Source organism: Ictalurus furcatus, chromosome 29, assembly GCF_023375685.1.
Source record: "Ictalurus furcatus strain D&B chromosome 29, Billie_1.0, whole genome shotgun sequence".
NCBI classification, from domain to species: domain Eukaryota; kingdom Metazoa; phylum Chordata; class Actinopteri; order Siluriformes; family Ictaluridae; genus Ictalurus; species Ictalurus furcatus.
The window spans coordinates 6,822,110-6,839,183 of record NC_071283.1 but is presented as its reverse complement, the minus strand read 5'-3'; the positions used below and the strand labels follow the sequence as shown (position 1 = coordinate 6,839,183).

At 38.2% G+C, this 17,074-nt stretch overlaps 1 protein-coding gene across 6 annotated transcripts; it reads right to left on the bottom strand.

Annotated features, from left to right (window-relative positions):
* Window positions 1-201: 201 nt before the first annotated feature.
* degs1 (delta(4)-desaturase, sphingolipid 1) lies at window positions 202-12,144 on the bottom strand. 6 transcript variants are annotated; one of them, XM_053619715.1, is made up of 5 exons: window positions 11,862-12,144; window positions 7,885-8,627; window positions 5,886-6,046; window positions 1,689-1,770; window positions 202-1,552 (listed from the first exon to the last, which is right to left on the bottom strand). In XM_053619715.1, the coding sequence occupies exons 1-5, from the start codon at window positions 11,941-11,943 to the stop codon at window positions 1,406-1,408; spliced, it is 1,215 nt and encodes a 404-aa protein (XP_053475690.1). In that variant the 5' UTR covers window positions 11,944-12,144; the 3' UTR covers window positions 202-1,405. The 6 variants fall into 6 exon arrangements, with proteins under 6 accessions (XP_053475690.1, XP_053475691.1, XP_053475694.1 ...); XM_053619716.1 differs by having other exon boundaries at window positions 1,701-1,770; XM_053619717.1 differs by having other exon boundaries at window positions 1,427-1,552; window positions 1,671-1,770; window positions 11,862-12,143.
* Window positions 12,145-17,074: the final 4,930 nt, after the last annotated feature.

The window sequence follows — 17,074 nt, the reverse complement described above, 5'->3', positions numbered from 1 at the left end:
ATATTGTGATAAATGACACATATCTGACATATAGTTGGTTTGATAAACAAATGGTACTGAATGGATGCCATTGATTTGATGTAATGTTTTTAAACTTGATCTAGTCTTTGAGTGCATTAAAGAAAAGTATTGTCAAACTCCGTTCAATGGATTTGTTTATTTTGCTACTGTTTTGTTAGCTAACTTGTACATCGCGATGTGTATCGTGTATTGCAGAAATGTCCTCAAGCTCCCAGCCCTAGCCAGAACTCCCATCAGAGTTGCTATTATAGAAAATTAACACCTTCTGCTCAATCAGATTTGAGAATTCTTTAATATGCAATATTATATATGTAATATCAGTGACTTAATCACCAAAAGGCACAATCCTAAATCTAGAAGTCATTTTGTTTCTTAATGTATTGACACTCGCACTGGTACTGAAGACATGTAAAAAAAAAAAAAAAAAATTATCCTATGAAATAGCAAAACATTTTACTAGTAAACAGTTATGTTTGATTAAAGTTTTGTATTAGTCAGCTCCAGCTTCAAAGTGTGGGACAGCTACAGGATCACTGAGAAGCAACATTTCTCCAACCCATTAAATGTCTTTAAGCCCAACATTACAAATAATTTACACATCACCACACAGGCTTTAAAATTTGTTGCTGAATCAGCATAGGAACACGTTATTCTGCAAGCAAGGTCACCAGATCTCCAAATGCTCTGGCTCCATCTAAGAATAAATACACAGGATAAGTTATCAGTCAGAGAGAACTTATTCAGGTCCCCACCTTGAGTGCACACTCCATGTTAGTTATACAGACAAAAAAAAAAAAAGGCCCATTAAAAACCACAGCCAGTGGTGAGCACTGAAGGCAGGACACAGTCACTTGCTGGTAGAAAGCAGACTGTTGCGTCAAGGTGAGTCAGCTTGCAGCAGATGTATTCAAACTACATTTAGGTGCTCTTGCTGATCAGCTTTCTTTTGGACTAGGTGCTTAGATGTTAGAAGTACATTAGGCATATTAAGGTTTGAATTTTAGGGAAACTATTTTTAAAAAATGAAGTGAAGAAGAAGAAGAAAAAAGATCACAAAAATTAAAATGTGTAGTGACAGAAAATCCCTAGACAAACAGTAGTTGTGTACTCAACAAAGCTGCAGTGTGTGAAAACCCAAGGAAGGAGGAATGATTCCATTTTCACCAACAGACTTTGAAGACACTGTTTGAAATGATTCAAATAAAATTACCATTCTTTCAAATCTCACACACACACACACACACACACACACACACACACACACGCGCGCTAGTCTTTGTTCACTCACACACAACTTAGTCCCGAACGGGGTTATGAAAGGGGTTAGTAGGTAGAGTATGTACATCTGAGGCTGGGCAATCATTTTTGGTCAACGAAAATCTATTCACTCCAACTTCAGGTCTCCCTTCAGCTTCCTCTTCACACGCGAGTATGGACTCAGCTTGTCATCCATGATGAAATCATAGAGGACTTTCAACCATGATGTGTAACATGGGAGATCATCGTAATACTCTGCTGCTATTTTCTTCACCTGTTGACAAAAATTAATTTTTCAGAAATTATGTATATAATCATACACCATGTCAAAATCATCAAAAAAGATTGTTGTAAAAACAACAAACAATCCTTATTTGAAGTAATGGTTATACAGTGGTGTTTCACTGAACATTTTCTGTTACTTCTGTCATCTCCTGAGGAAGATCAAGGCACTTTGCTGTCACTTGCATGATAGTCTTCCTCCTATTGAATCTGTTAACATAACAAGGGTCACTAGTACTTTGTGCCCAACTTATAGTAGCTAAAGTATGAGCTCAGTCTAAAGACATAATGATTGTAGCTTCTAAATTAGGTAAATTAGGGCTGCAACTAACTCTTATTTTCATAATCAATTAATTGGATGATTAAATTTTTTTTCCCCCTGATTAATCAGCTGGGGAGATGACGACAAACTTTCAATACCATTTTCTTTATTTATTTTAAATAAAATACACAAACTGAGTTACAAATATAAATGTCAGACTAAAACTTCACATTAACAGCTGTTAATATGAAGTTTTAGTTTGAAGATACACACACACACACACACACACAACAAATACACACAGTGGGGGAAATAAGTATTGAATGCGGCAACATTTTTTTCAGTAAATATTTTTCCAATGAGGCTATTCACATTAAATTTTCACCAGACATCAGTATTAACTCAAGAAATCCTCAAATAAAAGTAAATAACATTAAAGTCCATAAATATAAGTTCTATAATAAAGCAGAATGACAGGAAAAAATTATTGAACATGCTAACTGAAATTTATTTAATACTTGGTGGAGAAGCCTTTGTTTGTAATGAAAGCTTCAAGATGCTTCCTGTATGAAGAAATTAATGGGCCACAGTATTCAGGTATGATTTTTGGCCCATTCCTCTAAACACATTGTCTTTAAATCTTGTTCAATTGGATTCAAGTCAGGTGATTGACTGGGCCATTCTAACACCTTGATTTTTTTCTCTGAAACCAATTGAGAGTTTCCTTTGCTGTATGCTTTGGATCGTTGTCCTATTGGAAGGTCCACCCATGTCTCATCTTCATCCTTGTGGATGGCAGCAGATTTTTCTCAAGAATCTCCCGGTAAAGGGCTCCATTCGTCGTTCCTTCAATTATATGAAGTCTGCCAGTACCATGTGATGAAAAACAGCCCCACACCATGATGCTTCCACCTCCAAACTTCACTTGATATAGTGTTTTCTCTCTTCATTTCTTCTCCAAACATAGCGTGTAGTATGACAGCCAAAAAGTTCAATTTTGCCCTCATTTGACCAGACTACACTCTTACAGTATTCCATAGGCTTGTCCAAATGAGCGGTAGCAAAATTTAAACAATCTTCGATATGCCTGTTCTTTAGTCATGGATTGTTGGGTGAGCGTGCATAGAGGTCATGGTGGTGGAGTGCATTGCCTATTGTTTTCTCTGTGACGATGGCACCTACTGCCTCCAAGTGTTTCTGGAGCTCTTTCCGAGTGGTCATTGACTCCCTGGTCAGAAATGAGTGGTGTTGCTTCCACTTGAGGATAATGGCCCCAATGGTACGTACTGAAGGATTCAGAAGTATTGAAGTATGTCTGTATCCAATTCCATCAATAAGTTTTGCAACAATAAGGTTGCGAAGGTCTTGGGAGAGTGCTTTGCTTTTACCACTCATGAGATGTTTCTTGTGTGACGCCATGGTAACGAAAAGCCTTTTTATAGAGCATCAATTTACTAACCCAGCTGATATTAATTTGCACAGATAGGGGGTGTAATTACTTACGGATTTCAGCTGGTTCCTTGTCTTAGCTTGCCTTGGAGAACTTGGCATGTTCAATACTTTTTTCCTGTGTCATTCCACTTCATTACACATAACTTTATTTATGGAATTTAATGTTGAGAATTCTTTATATTTCGAGATTTCTTGAGTTAATACTGATGTCTGGTGAAAATTCATGTGAATAACCTCACTGGAAATATATTTACTGAAAAAATTGTTGCCGAATTCAATACTTATTTCCCCCACTGTGTGTATTCCCCTAAACCACATTATATCTTTTAATCTGATAACACTGAAGAAATGACACTCTGCTAAAATGTAAAGTAGTGAGTGTACAACTTGTGTAACAGTGTACATTTGCTGTCCCCTCAAAATAACTCAACACAGCCATTAATGTCTAAACTGCTGGCAACAAAAGTGAGTACACTCCTAAGTGAAACTGTCCAAATTTTGCCACTTAGCCATTTTCCCCTCCCTGGTGTCATGTGACTTGTTAGTGTTACAAGGTCTCAGGTGTGAATGGAGAGCAGGTACGTTAAATTTGGTGTCATCGCTCTCACACTCCCTCATACTGGTCACTGGAAGTTCAACACGGCACCTCATGGCAAAGAACTCTCTGAGGATCTGAAAAAAAAAAGAATTTTTGCCACTATTATTTTCCAGTACTGCCTTAACACTCTTGGGCATGGAGTTCACCATAGCTTCACAGGTTGCCACTGGAGTCCTCTTCCACTCCTCCATGACGACATCACGGAGCTGGTGGATGTTAGAGACCTTGTGCTACTCCACCTTCCATTTGAGGATGCCCCACAGATGCTCAATAGGGCTTAGGGCTGGAGACATGCTTGGCCAGTCCATCACCTTCACCCTCAGTTTCTTTAGCAAGGCAGTGGTCGTCTTGGAGGTGTGCTTGGGGTCGTCATCATGCTGGAATACTGCCCTGCGGCCATGCTCTGCTTCAGTATGTCACAGTACATATTGGCATTTATGGTTCCCTCAATGAACTGTAGCTCCCCAGTGCCGGCAGCACTCATGCAGCCCCAGACCATGACACTCCCACCACCATGCTGGACTCTAGGCAAGACACACCTGTCTTTGTACTCCTCACCTGGTTGCCGCCACACACGCTTGACACCATCTGAACCAAATAAGTTTATCTTGGTCTCATCAGACCACAGGACATGCTTCCAGTAATCCATGTCCTTAGTCTGCTTGTCTTCAGCAAACTGTTTGCGGGCTTTCTTGTGCATCATCTTTAGAAGAGGCTTCCTTCTGGGATGACCGCCATGCAGACCAATTTGATGCAGTGTGGCGTATGGTCTGTGCACTGACAGGCTGACCCCCCCCCCACCCCACCCCTTCAACCTCTGCAGCAATGCTGGCAGCATTCATGCGTCTATTTCCCAAAGACAGCCTCTGGATATGACGCTGAGCACGTGCACTCAACTTCTTTGGTTGACCATGGTGAGGCCTGTTCTGAGTGGAACCTGTCCTGTTAAACCGCTGTATGGTCTTGGCCACCGTGCTGCAGCTCAGTGTCAGAGTCTTGGCAATCTTCTTATAGCCTAGGCCATCTTTATGTAGAGCAAAAATTCTTTTTTTCAGATCCTCAGAGAGTTCTTTGCCATGAGGTGCCTTGTTGAACTTCCAGTGACCAGTATGAGGGAGTGTGAGAGCGATGACACCAAATTTAACGTACCTGCTCTCCATTCACACCTGAGACCTTGTAACACTAACAAGTCACATGACACCGGAGAGGGGAAAATGGCTAATTGGCAAAATTTGGACATTTTCACTTAGGGGTGTACTCACTTTTGTTGCCAGCGGTTTAGACATTAATGGCTGTGTGTTGAGTTATTTTGAGGGGACAGCAAATGTACACTGTTACACAAGCTGTACACTCACTACTTTACATTGTAGCAAAGTGTCATTTCTTCAGTGTTATCACATGAAAAGATATAATCAAATATTTACAAAAATGTGAGGGGTGTACTCATTTTTGTGAGATAGTGTGTGTGATTATATATATATATATATATAAAATAAACATTTTGTAATGCAGACATGCAAATACAGAATAAAATGACAAATGTGTTCATGCTTCACGGTCATGCTTCTGTGCTAAACAAGTTTACAGGTTATAATCTTTAACATGGTGTTCAATATAAAATGGTAGCACACTTTTTTTTCCCCGCGGTCACTTGACGATTAGGCCTCTGTCTGATGGTGACTGTTGGCCATAAAAGTTAACGTTGACAAACAGTAAATTGAAGAAACTCATTTTCATTGACTCTGGGTATTAGGCTAAAACTAGCAGCTTTGCATTACGTGCAATTGAGGTCATGTGCCATCGACTAGGAAGCAACTTATAGTTCCATTTTGTAAAAAAAATAATAATAAAGAATAAAAATAAATAAATAATGCTTGTACTCCATTTGAGATGATGCTAATCTAGTGTATGAATATGTTGCTAGGACTGTAGAATTCAGTGCTTTTTGTGCGTCCGTAAAAAGAAATACATAAATACTAGGGATGTCAAGAGAACCAATACTTCGGTACAAACATTCTTAAAATGTGATGGTACTTGTTCTTCTGCAGTAGCGTAGGTACCGTTTGTACCGAGGTTGCGATTCTTCTGGAACTGAAGGGGCAGCAAATATGCGCAAGTGTTTTAGTTGGTCCACAAGTGGTGCTGGTGGTGAAGAAGAAGATGATGAAGGCGGCCTACAAGCACACAGGAAAAACTACAGTTGGCGGTAAAGTTTAGCTCCACCCCGACTTGTTGAGAGGAAAGGTGGTAAGAGTAAAATATGGAAATACTTCGCATTCGAGGCAGATGACAACAAATATATAATTGATGCTCTGAAGCAGGTGTGCAACCGATGCTATTGTTCATTTCAAACAAAGCGAGGAAACACCTGGAATTTGGCGAAGCATCTGAAAGACGGGCCCTATATTATGTTTGTTTGAGGCAGCTGACATTGTGGCCATGAAACCAGCTAACGTTATGCTCCATGTAATGTTTGGGATAGCCAGTTATTTGCTAACGACGCTAACGCATTGCAATGTTACAAACTACCTCCTAATGGTCCACCATGCATCGCCATTCAGCCAGTGTCCTGTCAGCAAAATGTAGCCTAATGTCACATAATTTTTCAAATGTTAATGCTTTTAATAAATCTTTTTGGCCTGCCACCATATCAGTGAATTTAAACTAATGCTTGCATTCAGAGTATAAGGGGTGTATGTGTGTATGTTTAGGAGTCCACCTTAGCACTTGTAGCCTCCACTGTTCTATTAGTCATGGTCAGAGTTTGGTAACTAAACTATTCCAACCACCTTCTCTCTCTGCCAGTATCAACGAGAAGAGTATGTCCACCAGGAGAGATTTTAATTTTATTATTTAAATTTTATACCACACCGCGGTATCGAGTACTTTTGCTTGTATCGGTACCGACTACTTGATTTTTGGTATCATGACATCCCTATATATATATATATATATATATATATATATATATATATATATATATATATATATATATATATATATACATACACACACACACACACATATATACACACACACACACACACACACACACACACTTTTTATAGATGCAAAATGAGCACGAAATTAAACTATGGCCCTAAATTAATATATATTCTGGTGTGTATCTGTGTGTATTGGCTTCTTTTCAGTCTTATATAATAGGACAAACAGTTGTGTAAAGGTTTAGTCTTAAGTTTATATTTGTAATACTCAGTTTGTGGATTTTAATGATAATGTTAATGATAATGAGTCTTTATTGGTCACATATACAGTAGAGCACAGTGAAATTCTTTTCTTCGCATACCTCAGCCTGTCAGGAAGCTGGGGTCAGAGCACAGGATCAGCCATGATACGGCACCCCTGGAGCAGAGAAGGGCCTTGCTCAAGGGCCCAACAGTGGCAGCTTGGCAGTGCTGGGGCTTGAACTGTCGAGCTTCCGATCGGTAACCCAGAGCCTTAACCGCTAAGCCACCACTGCCTCTTATTTTAAATAAATGGGAAAAAAATGCTACTGAAAGTCGTCCCCCCCATTGAATTAATCGAAAAAATAATCAGCCAACAAATCAATTATGAAAATAATTGTTGGTTGCAGCCCTACAGGGAATCAAAGGTTCATCTCATCTCAAAAGTGGCTTAATTTTTCAAATCAAGAATGCTTCAGGTTTTCCACAATGCAAATCATTCATTTTCTTGGGATCTGGTTAGACAATGCAATGTCTTTAAAACTTAATTCTGAAAATGTAAATTAATGTTAAGCACTGATGCATGAGTTAAAAGGTATGACAGGTTTCAAAATGGTTCAGAAAGGTGGATTAAACTCCCCTAAAATACACTCACCTCAAACTATATTAGCTAAAAGCACCTTACTGTGCACTTGGCCTGTAATTTACTCATTGACTACACAGCAAAAACCACTTTTTTTAGTGAAGATCAACAGATATTAATTTCAGAAGCAATAACATTTAAAAGGTAAGATGTGGAATGAAGGGTTCGGAGCTGATTATCCTACCAGAGGGAGCCTTCGTCCAGGGATGCTGGGGAAATCATGGTGCTCATTGTGATAGCCTACGTTGAAAGTGAGCAGATTCAGTGATCCATAGTAAGAATAAGTCTCATGGCCCTTGAGGAACATGTAATGCTCAGCAATGAAGTGTCCAGAGATAGGATGGAGGCCCATTCCCAACATCGAGCCAGCCAGCATGTAAAACAAAGGCTTGGCACCCAACAGCCAATAGAGAAGAATGTTGAATGTAAATTGGACAGCCGCATTAGCTAACTCCAACTGACTGATGGGTTTTGGATTGATGCACAGAGGCCGAATTGCATAGAAAAGCGGCTGAAGAATAATCCAAATAAACTTGCGAAAGCGAGTGCAGAAGAACCAGCCCTCAAAATTGGTCGGGATGTCCACGTCCACGCCATCCCCACCCAAATAGCGGTGGTGGTCAAGGTGGTAGCGCTTGAAGGAGGCAGAGTATGGCAGACCGATAGGCAGGTTAGCAAAGATGGCGAACCAGCGATTCCATTTCGCATGATTGTTGCCAAATGCTGTGTTGTGGGAAATTTCATGGATGGCTAAAGTCATGGAGTGGTTTATGCAACTGCTGAACGCATAAGTCCAAAACAGGACCCACTTCCATTCCAAATCCTTGATGAGGTAAAAAGCCAGGAACTGGATGGCTACCATCATGCAGACAATCCATTTTAGCCTCGGGTCAGGTCCCATGAGAGATTTTATCTCTGGATATTTGGCTACCAAAAGAAACAAAAGACATCAGAGATTTGACTTTAGACTGGTATATACACACTAGAAAACTAATTAAATTTCTATTCCTTCAAACACTGAGACCAAGAATCGACTCATTAGTCTGCTTTTTAAGAGTCAGGGCAAGCCTTTTATCTGTAATCTAATCAGATCTTTTGCACACTCTGAAGGCCTACGGGTTTAAATAGTAATGATTTACACATAATTGGCACTTTAATGAACATGTTACGTACCTATAATTTGTTTATAGGCTTAATCATTTCCATCACACAGAACTCAACAACACATTAAAAAGGAAAAAAAAAAAAAAAAAAAAAAAAAAAAAAAAGCTTATCGCCTTAGATTTCATTTTAATTTAAATTACCCAATGACTGAAGGACGTCCAACAGTGGCTTGTGGAAATTTACATTATATGCTTCCATTTCCTACTCTAAAATAAATTTAGCAAATATAAAGAAATGAGATTAAGCTACATGAGTAAGGTATTCACTTAAAGCAGGTCTAGGCATAGAAATAGAACCACACTGCATTATCTGTTGTAAAGAGGAGTTTCTGAGAACTATGAGAAGGAGTTGACTTGTATGGGGCAAGTCTTGACTGAAAACCTGGGTCAAAGCTTCCACACGCCTGTGAACAATCAGCAGTTCTTGAAGTTCCTTTCACATTTTTTTTTTAATCTGAACTCAGTTTATTGTACAATTTACACCAAACTGTCTGCAGCAAACAGATGTGTAACATTATGAGCATGCACTGCCATATATACAATATTGGACTGAATGTTTGAAGCAGTTAAAGCTTATCTGTTCATCTGTGCACTAAATAGTTCTTGTTTTCTCCTCGGTCATTCTTCACAGCTTAATAGCTGGACAGTGAACAACTTGCATTTCATTTGGCAGCACATTTACATAAACTGACTTATAAGTAAGGCATAGTACAATCCAAGCATATACAGCAGCTGAGCAGTTGAAAACCCAACAAAGGGTCAAAGACAGCCTCATTAGTAAACAACCAAGGCATTGCCCCTTTCACTTAAAACAAGTCCTTCACTGTGTCTGCTTGATTAAAACTGCACAAAGGCCTGATGACATGAAAAGTATGAAATATTCAGGAAGTACAAGCATTTGTCCACTCAGTGGTTGCAGAACAAAATAGCCCATTGCTGCACAATAAATGCACGTTATGTCAAAATGAAATTGAGTAAGCCGGGGATAAAGGCTCCTACTTTATATCAGGACACAAGGCCCAGACACTGGATATCGAATAGGTCTCAATAACACTACACCTTCCTTCATGTCAACTGGCTGGCTGCAGGGTAAAATGCCTAGCTACTGAACTTTGGCCCAGCCACATCTGCCCTCAAACTCACATGGTGGACATGAGATGGGTGGACTTGACTAACATCTTTATGTAAAATATTCATCAATTTAGTGGTCATTTTAAAGAAATAGAAGGTGTTAATGTGTGACACTGCCTACAACTTATGCTACAGCCAAAACGTTAAGTAAATACAAATAAAAGGTCATTAAAAAGATAACTGTCACTGTAACTGCATTTAACTATTTTTGTGGTTTTGGAGATGACTTTAAAAGCATTAGCCAACTAGTTAAGCTTTGTGTCCATGCAATAATGCTGCCTTCACATGCTCCTCAAATGGTCTTAAGTCCCACAAGCAAATTTACAAAGCTTCTGCATTCAAACACACTGCAAACTTTAGCTAGTAAGTTAATTATCATCCTAACATTTACTCTTACTGTACACCATCTCCTTTTATGTCTAAAGACATAAAAGGATGACATGATGGTCATCATCTGGCAGACCCAGTAAAGTATTGCAAGTTGGCCGAAATTGCGTACTCATGTTCCCAGGGTCCTATGTTCCCAATATTTATACACATAATGAACACATGGTGATTTAAAGCTGGAGTTCGGCTTCAGTATAAGTGAAAGCTGGGACATGTTCATACTTAATGTTATTCCTTTTATGACCATTTACAGTGTTTTATAGGCTACAGTATGGGATTTCTTCAGTTTAGAGTATACTATTCACTATTGCTCATGCATGGATTTGAACTGAATGAATGTAGACTAAGCTATTTTTAGAGCAATAAAAATGGGGGTTCAGCATGTGCAACCTAGTTAATTTTAATAAATTTCAAGTGTGGATGAAGGATTGATTTTAAACTAATGCATGTTGAAACTGAAAGGGTAATAAAGTTAATAGGGCCCTGGGGAAATGAGTCCAGACCACCTAAAACCTTTGGAAAAGTTTACTTAATGTGTGTTAACAGAATATTAAACTGGGGAATATAGGACCCTGGGAACAGGACTGCCCCTCCAACATGTCCTCCTGTTGTAAATATAGATATAAAAAAATAATGAGCTCATTGACTACTAAAATTAAAATTTATTTGGGAACAAAATAAGCTATCAAACACTGAAACAATCATATTCTTCTACCACAAGGAAAAGAAAAGTTTGACTTGTTACTAACATTTAGGTGGTTACCAAATTTTCTACAGCTAGCAGCATTATCATCCAATTATCAGGAAGAAACGACAAACAACGGTAAGCTTGGGGTTCCCACAACAATTAGGGTTTACAATAAATAAATTATATATATATATATATATATATATATATATATATATATATATATATATATATATATATATATAAACACAGTGCGACCCATAACTTGGGGTTTTTTTTCGTTAACATAATAAAAAACATTTTCTAGGCCTACAAATGCCAGTCTTGCTAAGCGAGATGGTCGTGCGCCAATTCGTACTCTTGCTAAGCTAACTACTTCACCACATGTGCACTATGTTCTAGGTTATATTAAATGTTCACTAAGCTTTGAGCCAATGTGGCAGTGTGTTCTGCTAACGTACAGGAAGTGGGTCTTCATTTTCAGGGCGTTAGCGTTCATATTAGCGATCTTAGCTACTCATGTTGACATAACGGTATGTCTTGTGACCAGTGGGCTTAGACTAGTGTTCTAAAGCCTCAAGACTGAGTTACTAACACTGATCAAAGACACACAGACCATCTACAGTTTAAGTTTAATTCGGTGGCTAATTCTTCAACTATGTTACACAGGAACTAGTTGCACGACGACTGCAGTGATAATACACAATTCCCAAAATGCGTGAAGCTACATTATAACCTGGTAAGAAAGCTCGATCAGTCGATCAGATCAATGAAAAGAAGTGAACTGCTCACCGAGAATCTCTTTTCTCCGGTCGGCATGTGGCTGGTCGGTATAAACCCATTCGAAATCCTCACGCGCCACCCGGTTCCCCATATTACACGGCCTGCTTTATAAGAGCGTTATTTATGAGCTTTAGGTGACTGTTCCCGGAGATTAGACGTCCCTGTGTAGGCGATTCCGAAGTTACCACTTTTTTCCCCCCTTCTTCATGAAGACCAATAACACCCAGTGCCCCGGCTGAAATGGCCGAGTCGAGCTGCGTCCTGTGGGCGGTTCTGCTTTTAGGGCGGAACAAAAGTTGGTGTGACGTTGGACGTTCGATATTCGTGGATATGCGGAAATTAAGGGACCGTCTCTAAAGTTACATACGACATTGTTAAACACGTTTCTAACTTCAACAGCATTTGAAGGGAATGACTTACAGTCGTATAACCAACTGTAAAGTGTTCATGTAGGTGTCATCTATAATGCACACCTCTTAGATTGTTGATATTTATTAAAATAAGCTATTAAATCACATGTAAATATTGCCATGTATTTCACTACAGAATGGGTCCATACACAAAATAGCCATAATTTAAAGCTCAATAGCATTTGAAGGGAATGATGTACTGGAGGAAAACAATACCAGGTCCAAAGATTTTTGTAGTGGCCATAACAACAAAAACCTGGGAAAAAATAAAGCCACTGTCATGGAAATTAGACAACACTCACAGACTCGTCCTCTGAAGGTAAAAAGGTTTATTACAGAAAGATGGTTAATACAGAATAGAATAAAGCAGGATAGAATAATGAGAGCGCTCTGAAGCCCTTGTACTAAACCACTACTATATATGAAACGCAGAGCATGACTTAATTCTGTGTACTGATAAGAAGCAGTTTGAGACAGTTCAAACAGGCTTTGTTTTAGGATCTTGGACAGACGAACCTTGAACAGAAGAACATGTTTGTGTCTCTGTAAGCAGATAAACATTCTGTACTGATCTCAGTCACATGACATGGCGTTCGTAGGCGTTATCCTCAGATAAACATGAACAAGAACAAACTTATTACAAAGTAAAAATAAGTAATTTCCCTCACACTACATGCAGGTTCAACCCAGTTACAACAGCCCTGGACAGATGTCTAATATGAAGCGTTCACCAAAGTAAATCCTTGCTGTGTCCTTTCATTCAAGTATCAACATGTAAAATGCAGGAAAAGTCGTAAAAAAAAAAGAGCACCTTATTTCAGGGCACTTGCTGTTTGTATCTTTGATGATTGTTCAGCAAAATACAAATTTACAATTCGAACAAAGCCCAAACCATTCCAGAAGCATATTGACATCCATGTTGTGCGAATGGGTGATGTGACCCACAAGGATAAAGAATTGAAATCCAGAAATGCCAAATTCACCAGAAGAGGAAACATTGCAGCAGCAATAGCAAAAGGAGTAAGCCAGGCATTATGCCATTATGAATCATTGTGAATCATTGAGAAACACACCACCAGATGAGATTTTGGCTGGCAACATCTCCAGATGCCTTACTCATGAACAACTACATGGGCATTTTCCCCCTTTGGAGTGGCATATTGCTTGGGGACCTGAGCAGATTCTCCAAAGAGAATACTAAAGAAATAAAAACAAGGGGGAAAAATTGCTATGTGGAGCAATGGTTCTCAATAGTGAAGAATCACATATTACACAGAAAAAGGTTCCTGCGGCCTGCAGATTTCATTACAAAGATGTTTAACTCTCTGCAAGGAAGGTACACACAGCATCAGATGATGCATAATCTTGATAGTCTGTCTCAAGGAACATCTCCAAAGCAACAGACCATTGATCAACAAGAAGATCAATGGGCCAAGAGATCCCTATCTCAAAGACCAGCAAACCATCGTTCAAAGTATTTTGATCCACCAGAAGCAGTGCCCCAACCAAAAAGACACAAGACAAAGCAAACATCTGAGGATCATTCAGAAGACACATAAAGTGTTCAGCTAAATGTCAGGTATGACGCACACCTTTTAGATTTTTGATATTTATTAAAATAAGCTATTAAATCATATGTAAATTAGATATGAATTTCACTGCAGAATGGGCCCATACACAAAATATACCATTATTTAAAGCTCAATAGCATTTGAAGGGAATGACTTACAGTCACACAACCAGCTGTAGAGTGTTCGACTAGGTGTCAGGTATGGCGCACACCTTTTAGATTTTTGACCACACCTTTTAGATATTTAACCCTACAATGCATGAACCAAAAAACCCTTCACGAATGCATAAAGGGGGTTAAAATGACCCGTACTGGATTGAATGGTTTTCTTCAAAAAATAGATGTCTTATTAATGAAATAATTAAAAGAACTGATGATCCATGAATGTTTTAATATTTCAAACATTTTATTTGTTTTCTTTTAATTTATTTATGTACATGTTAAGATTGTGGATGGGAGCCAAAGGAATTCAAAATTATATACATAGGCAACACTTCCAGTCAACCTTTTGAGCCCTTTTGAACTGCTTATCTGACATAGAAAGGCATGCCACATGAAACCACCTCTTGCAGCAGTGACATTCAATCTGAAAAATTATCATAGTAATCTTATCAAATTGCTCAGTAATCAATTAGTTTCTCTCTCACTCTCTCTCCCTCTCTCCTTCTGCCGAGCCACACACGATTTTATGGAGATACTAGAGATCCTGATCCTTTCTGATCTCCGGACCTGCCTGATCCGTTTCGGATGTCCTGCCTCTGGATGGAGCTCTAATCTACTCCAATTCCAGACTGCTGGGACTACGGCTGCTTCTAAGGCCATACAGACTTCATATAAGTAAATAATGAACTTTTGCACAATATCTGTTGTTACCCAGATGAGGATGGGTTCCGTTCTGAGTCTGGTTCCTCTCAAGGTTTCTTCCTCGTAAAACATCTTAAGGAGTTTTTCCTGCCACCGTCGCCACTCAGTGGCTTGCTCAGTTGGGATAAATTCGCACCTTTAATATCTGTATACCGAGTTGATATTTCTGTAAAGCTGTTTTGAGACAATGTCTATTGTAAAAAGCGCTATACAAATAAAACTGAATTGAATTGAATTGAATAAATTACCTGAAGCTTTCAGAAGTTCCTCTGCCATTGTCAGTCGCAGATGTTCCGTGTGCTGCTTGGATGAGTTTATAGTCAAATGTCAAGGGATATTTGGAAAAGCACCAACTTCTTTTGCCATCTACATAAGACAAGATAAGTTAATGTTTTTTTTATTGTCCATGGGAGATTGTTTCACCACAGCAGCCATACATACAAACAAACAAAACACATACATCTAAATCCATGAATCACATTCAATACACTATTTGCATAATCTACATTGAACAAACTTTGAAGAGTCTGAGCCTCCACACAAAGTACAGTTTGCTCTGACCCTTCCTCTGTGTAGCCTCTATTTACCCGCTCCATTCTGGTTTGTTGTCTAGGTACACTCCAGGGTTCTTATAAGATTGAACTAAATCAACATTCTGCTCCACAAATTTATAAGAACTGGGTCAGAGTTTAGTATAATTAAACTCTTTGTTTTAATTTATGTCGTACAATTTAATGAGGAAATCCAACCTGCATGACAACTCCAAAGCTGTACCAGTCCTGTTGTGTGGAATGGTTAATTTGTCCTCCATTCCATTTTATGTCCACCCAGTCACATTTACTGAAACAGTTTCTTCTCATCTTGAAGTACTCTCTAGGCAGTGTAAATATAGAAAATCATGAACATTCTTCATGTAAATAACCTATTTATTTGTTAAATCTTTGTTGAGTCTAAATGTAGAGAAAGGTGACAAATCAATTGCTTCTCTTCTACAGTGAAGGGTTCGTTTCCCAGCTCATAGGGTATTTTTTCCCCATTACACCCCTGCTCTTCAATCCTATATTGCCTTGTCAATTCTCGACTATCCCTACCCCAATAAAGCAAAAAAGGCCCCAAAACCAATAAAAACACATTCTTGTAATTTAAACTACTTTAAGGTTCATATTTTTAACCATATTTTTACCAAATGTTAGTACAAAATCCAAACAATAGATGTTGTTGTGAATCTTTTTTATTTAAGAGACCCACTTTATTAGTCAATTTAAATGAATGTTCTGCATTGTGCTCTCCGTTCTCTTTACAGGCCATATAAATATAATAATATTATTAGAAAGGCAACATTATCCATTTTCCTTTAGTGCATAAAACACAAAATGTGTGGAAAAAAGTGTGATAAGCGAATCAAAATGATTGACAGGATAACATTAAGCATTAAAACATTATTGCCTACTAATTTCCTATATATGTAGTATATGGTAATTATTGTCTTTACATATCTCACTCACTTTACATTTAACAATTATTGTGAATTGCTTGCTACTTATAGTAAAAGTTAATAAGTGATATTATTGTAAGGATTTGACAGCATTTAAAAAAAAACCTTATGAGAAGACTAGTATACTTAAACAATGTAAAAGACTCGAAGCCTGTCAGTTTATTCTTATGAAAATAATCGTTAAGGATCCAGAGGTCTGCAAGATCTGTGATAAGTCTCTGGAACACAAACAGGAGGGATAGAACATAATTTTTTCAAAATATATTTCTAAATTTTTATATTTTCAAGATGATACTGGAGAGTGCTGACAGTTTGGTCCAAAATCTAATTTTTGGTTTAATTTACTAAAGATCCTGTATCCCTGGTCTCTGTTATTCACCACCACTTGAAAATAGAATTGGATTGTCTAAGAACAAAAGATAAAAAATAAATTATAGTTACCTCATCCAGTGTTTCATTAACATTTATTCAATATACTCAACAATGGCTTAACATTGTCGTCTTTACTTAATATATTCCTCTATGTTCACAGATTATTTTTCAATTATCATAAGAGCAAAGCATTTCCATTTATGTGGCTGGAGTGTTTTCAGCTCTGAATGATGCAGGATATAAGACCTTTTTTTTGTCCTTTGACTGTGTGACGGCAATGACTATCTCACATGCTTTCTTAGACCACAGAGCTTGGATCTGCAATGGCATATTTAAATATAATATAAAAGGTGGTATGAATTAATGTGAACAAAAGCTTTGTGACATGATTGAGAACTGCATAATACCTGGGCTGATGTGTCTTCTGAATGATCCTCAGATGTTTGCTTTGTCTTGTGTCTTTTTGGTTGGGGCACTGCTTCTGGTGGATCAAAATACTTTGAACGATGGT

Bases quoted from the DNA above. Each gene is read 5' to 3' on its own strand.
- degs1 (XM_053619715.1), bottom strand. From the start codon at position 11,943: ATGGGGAACCGGGTGGCGCGTGAGGATTTCGAATGGGTTTATACCGAC. The intron at 8,628-11,861 runs GTGAGCAGTTCA...TTCTTTTGGTAG, and splicing joins CCGGAGAAAAGAGATTCTCG to CCAAATATCCAGAGATAAAA. The intron at 1,771-5,885 runs GTTTGTACCGAA...TTATGTTAACAG, and splicing joins TACCATCACATTTTAAGAAT to ATTCAATAGGAGGAAGACTA.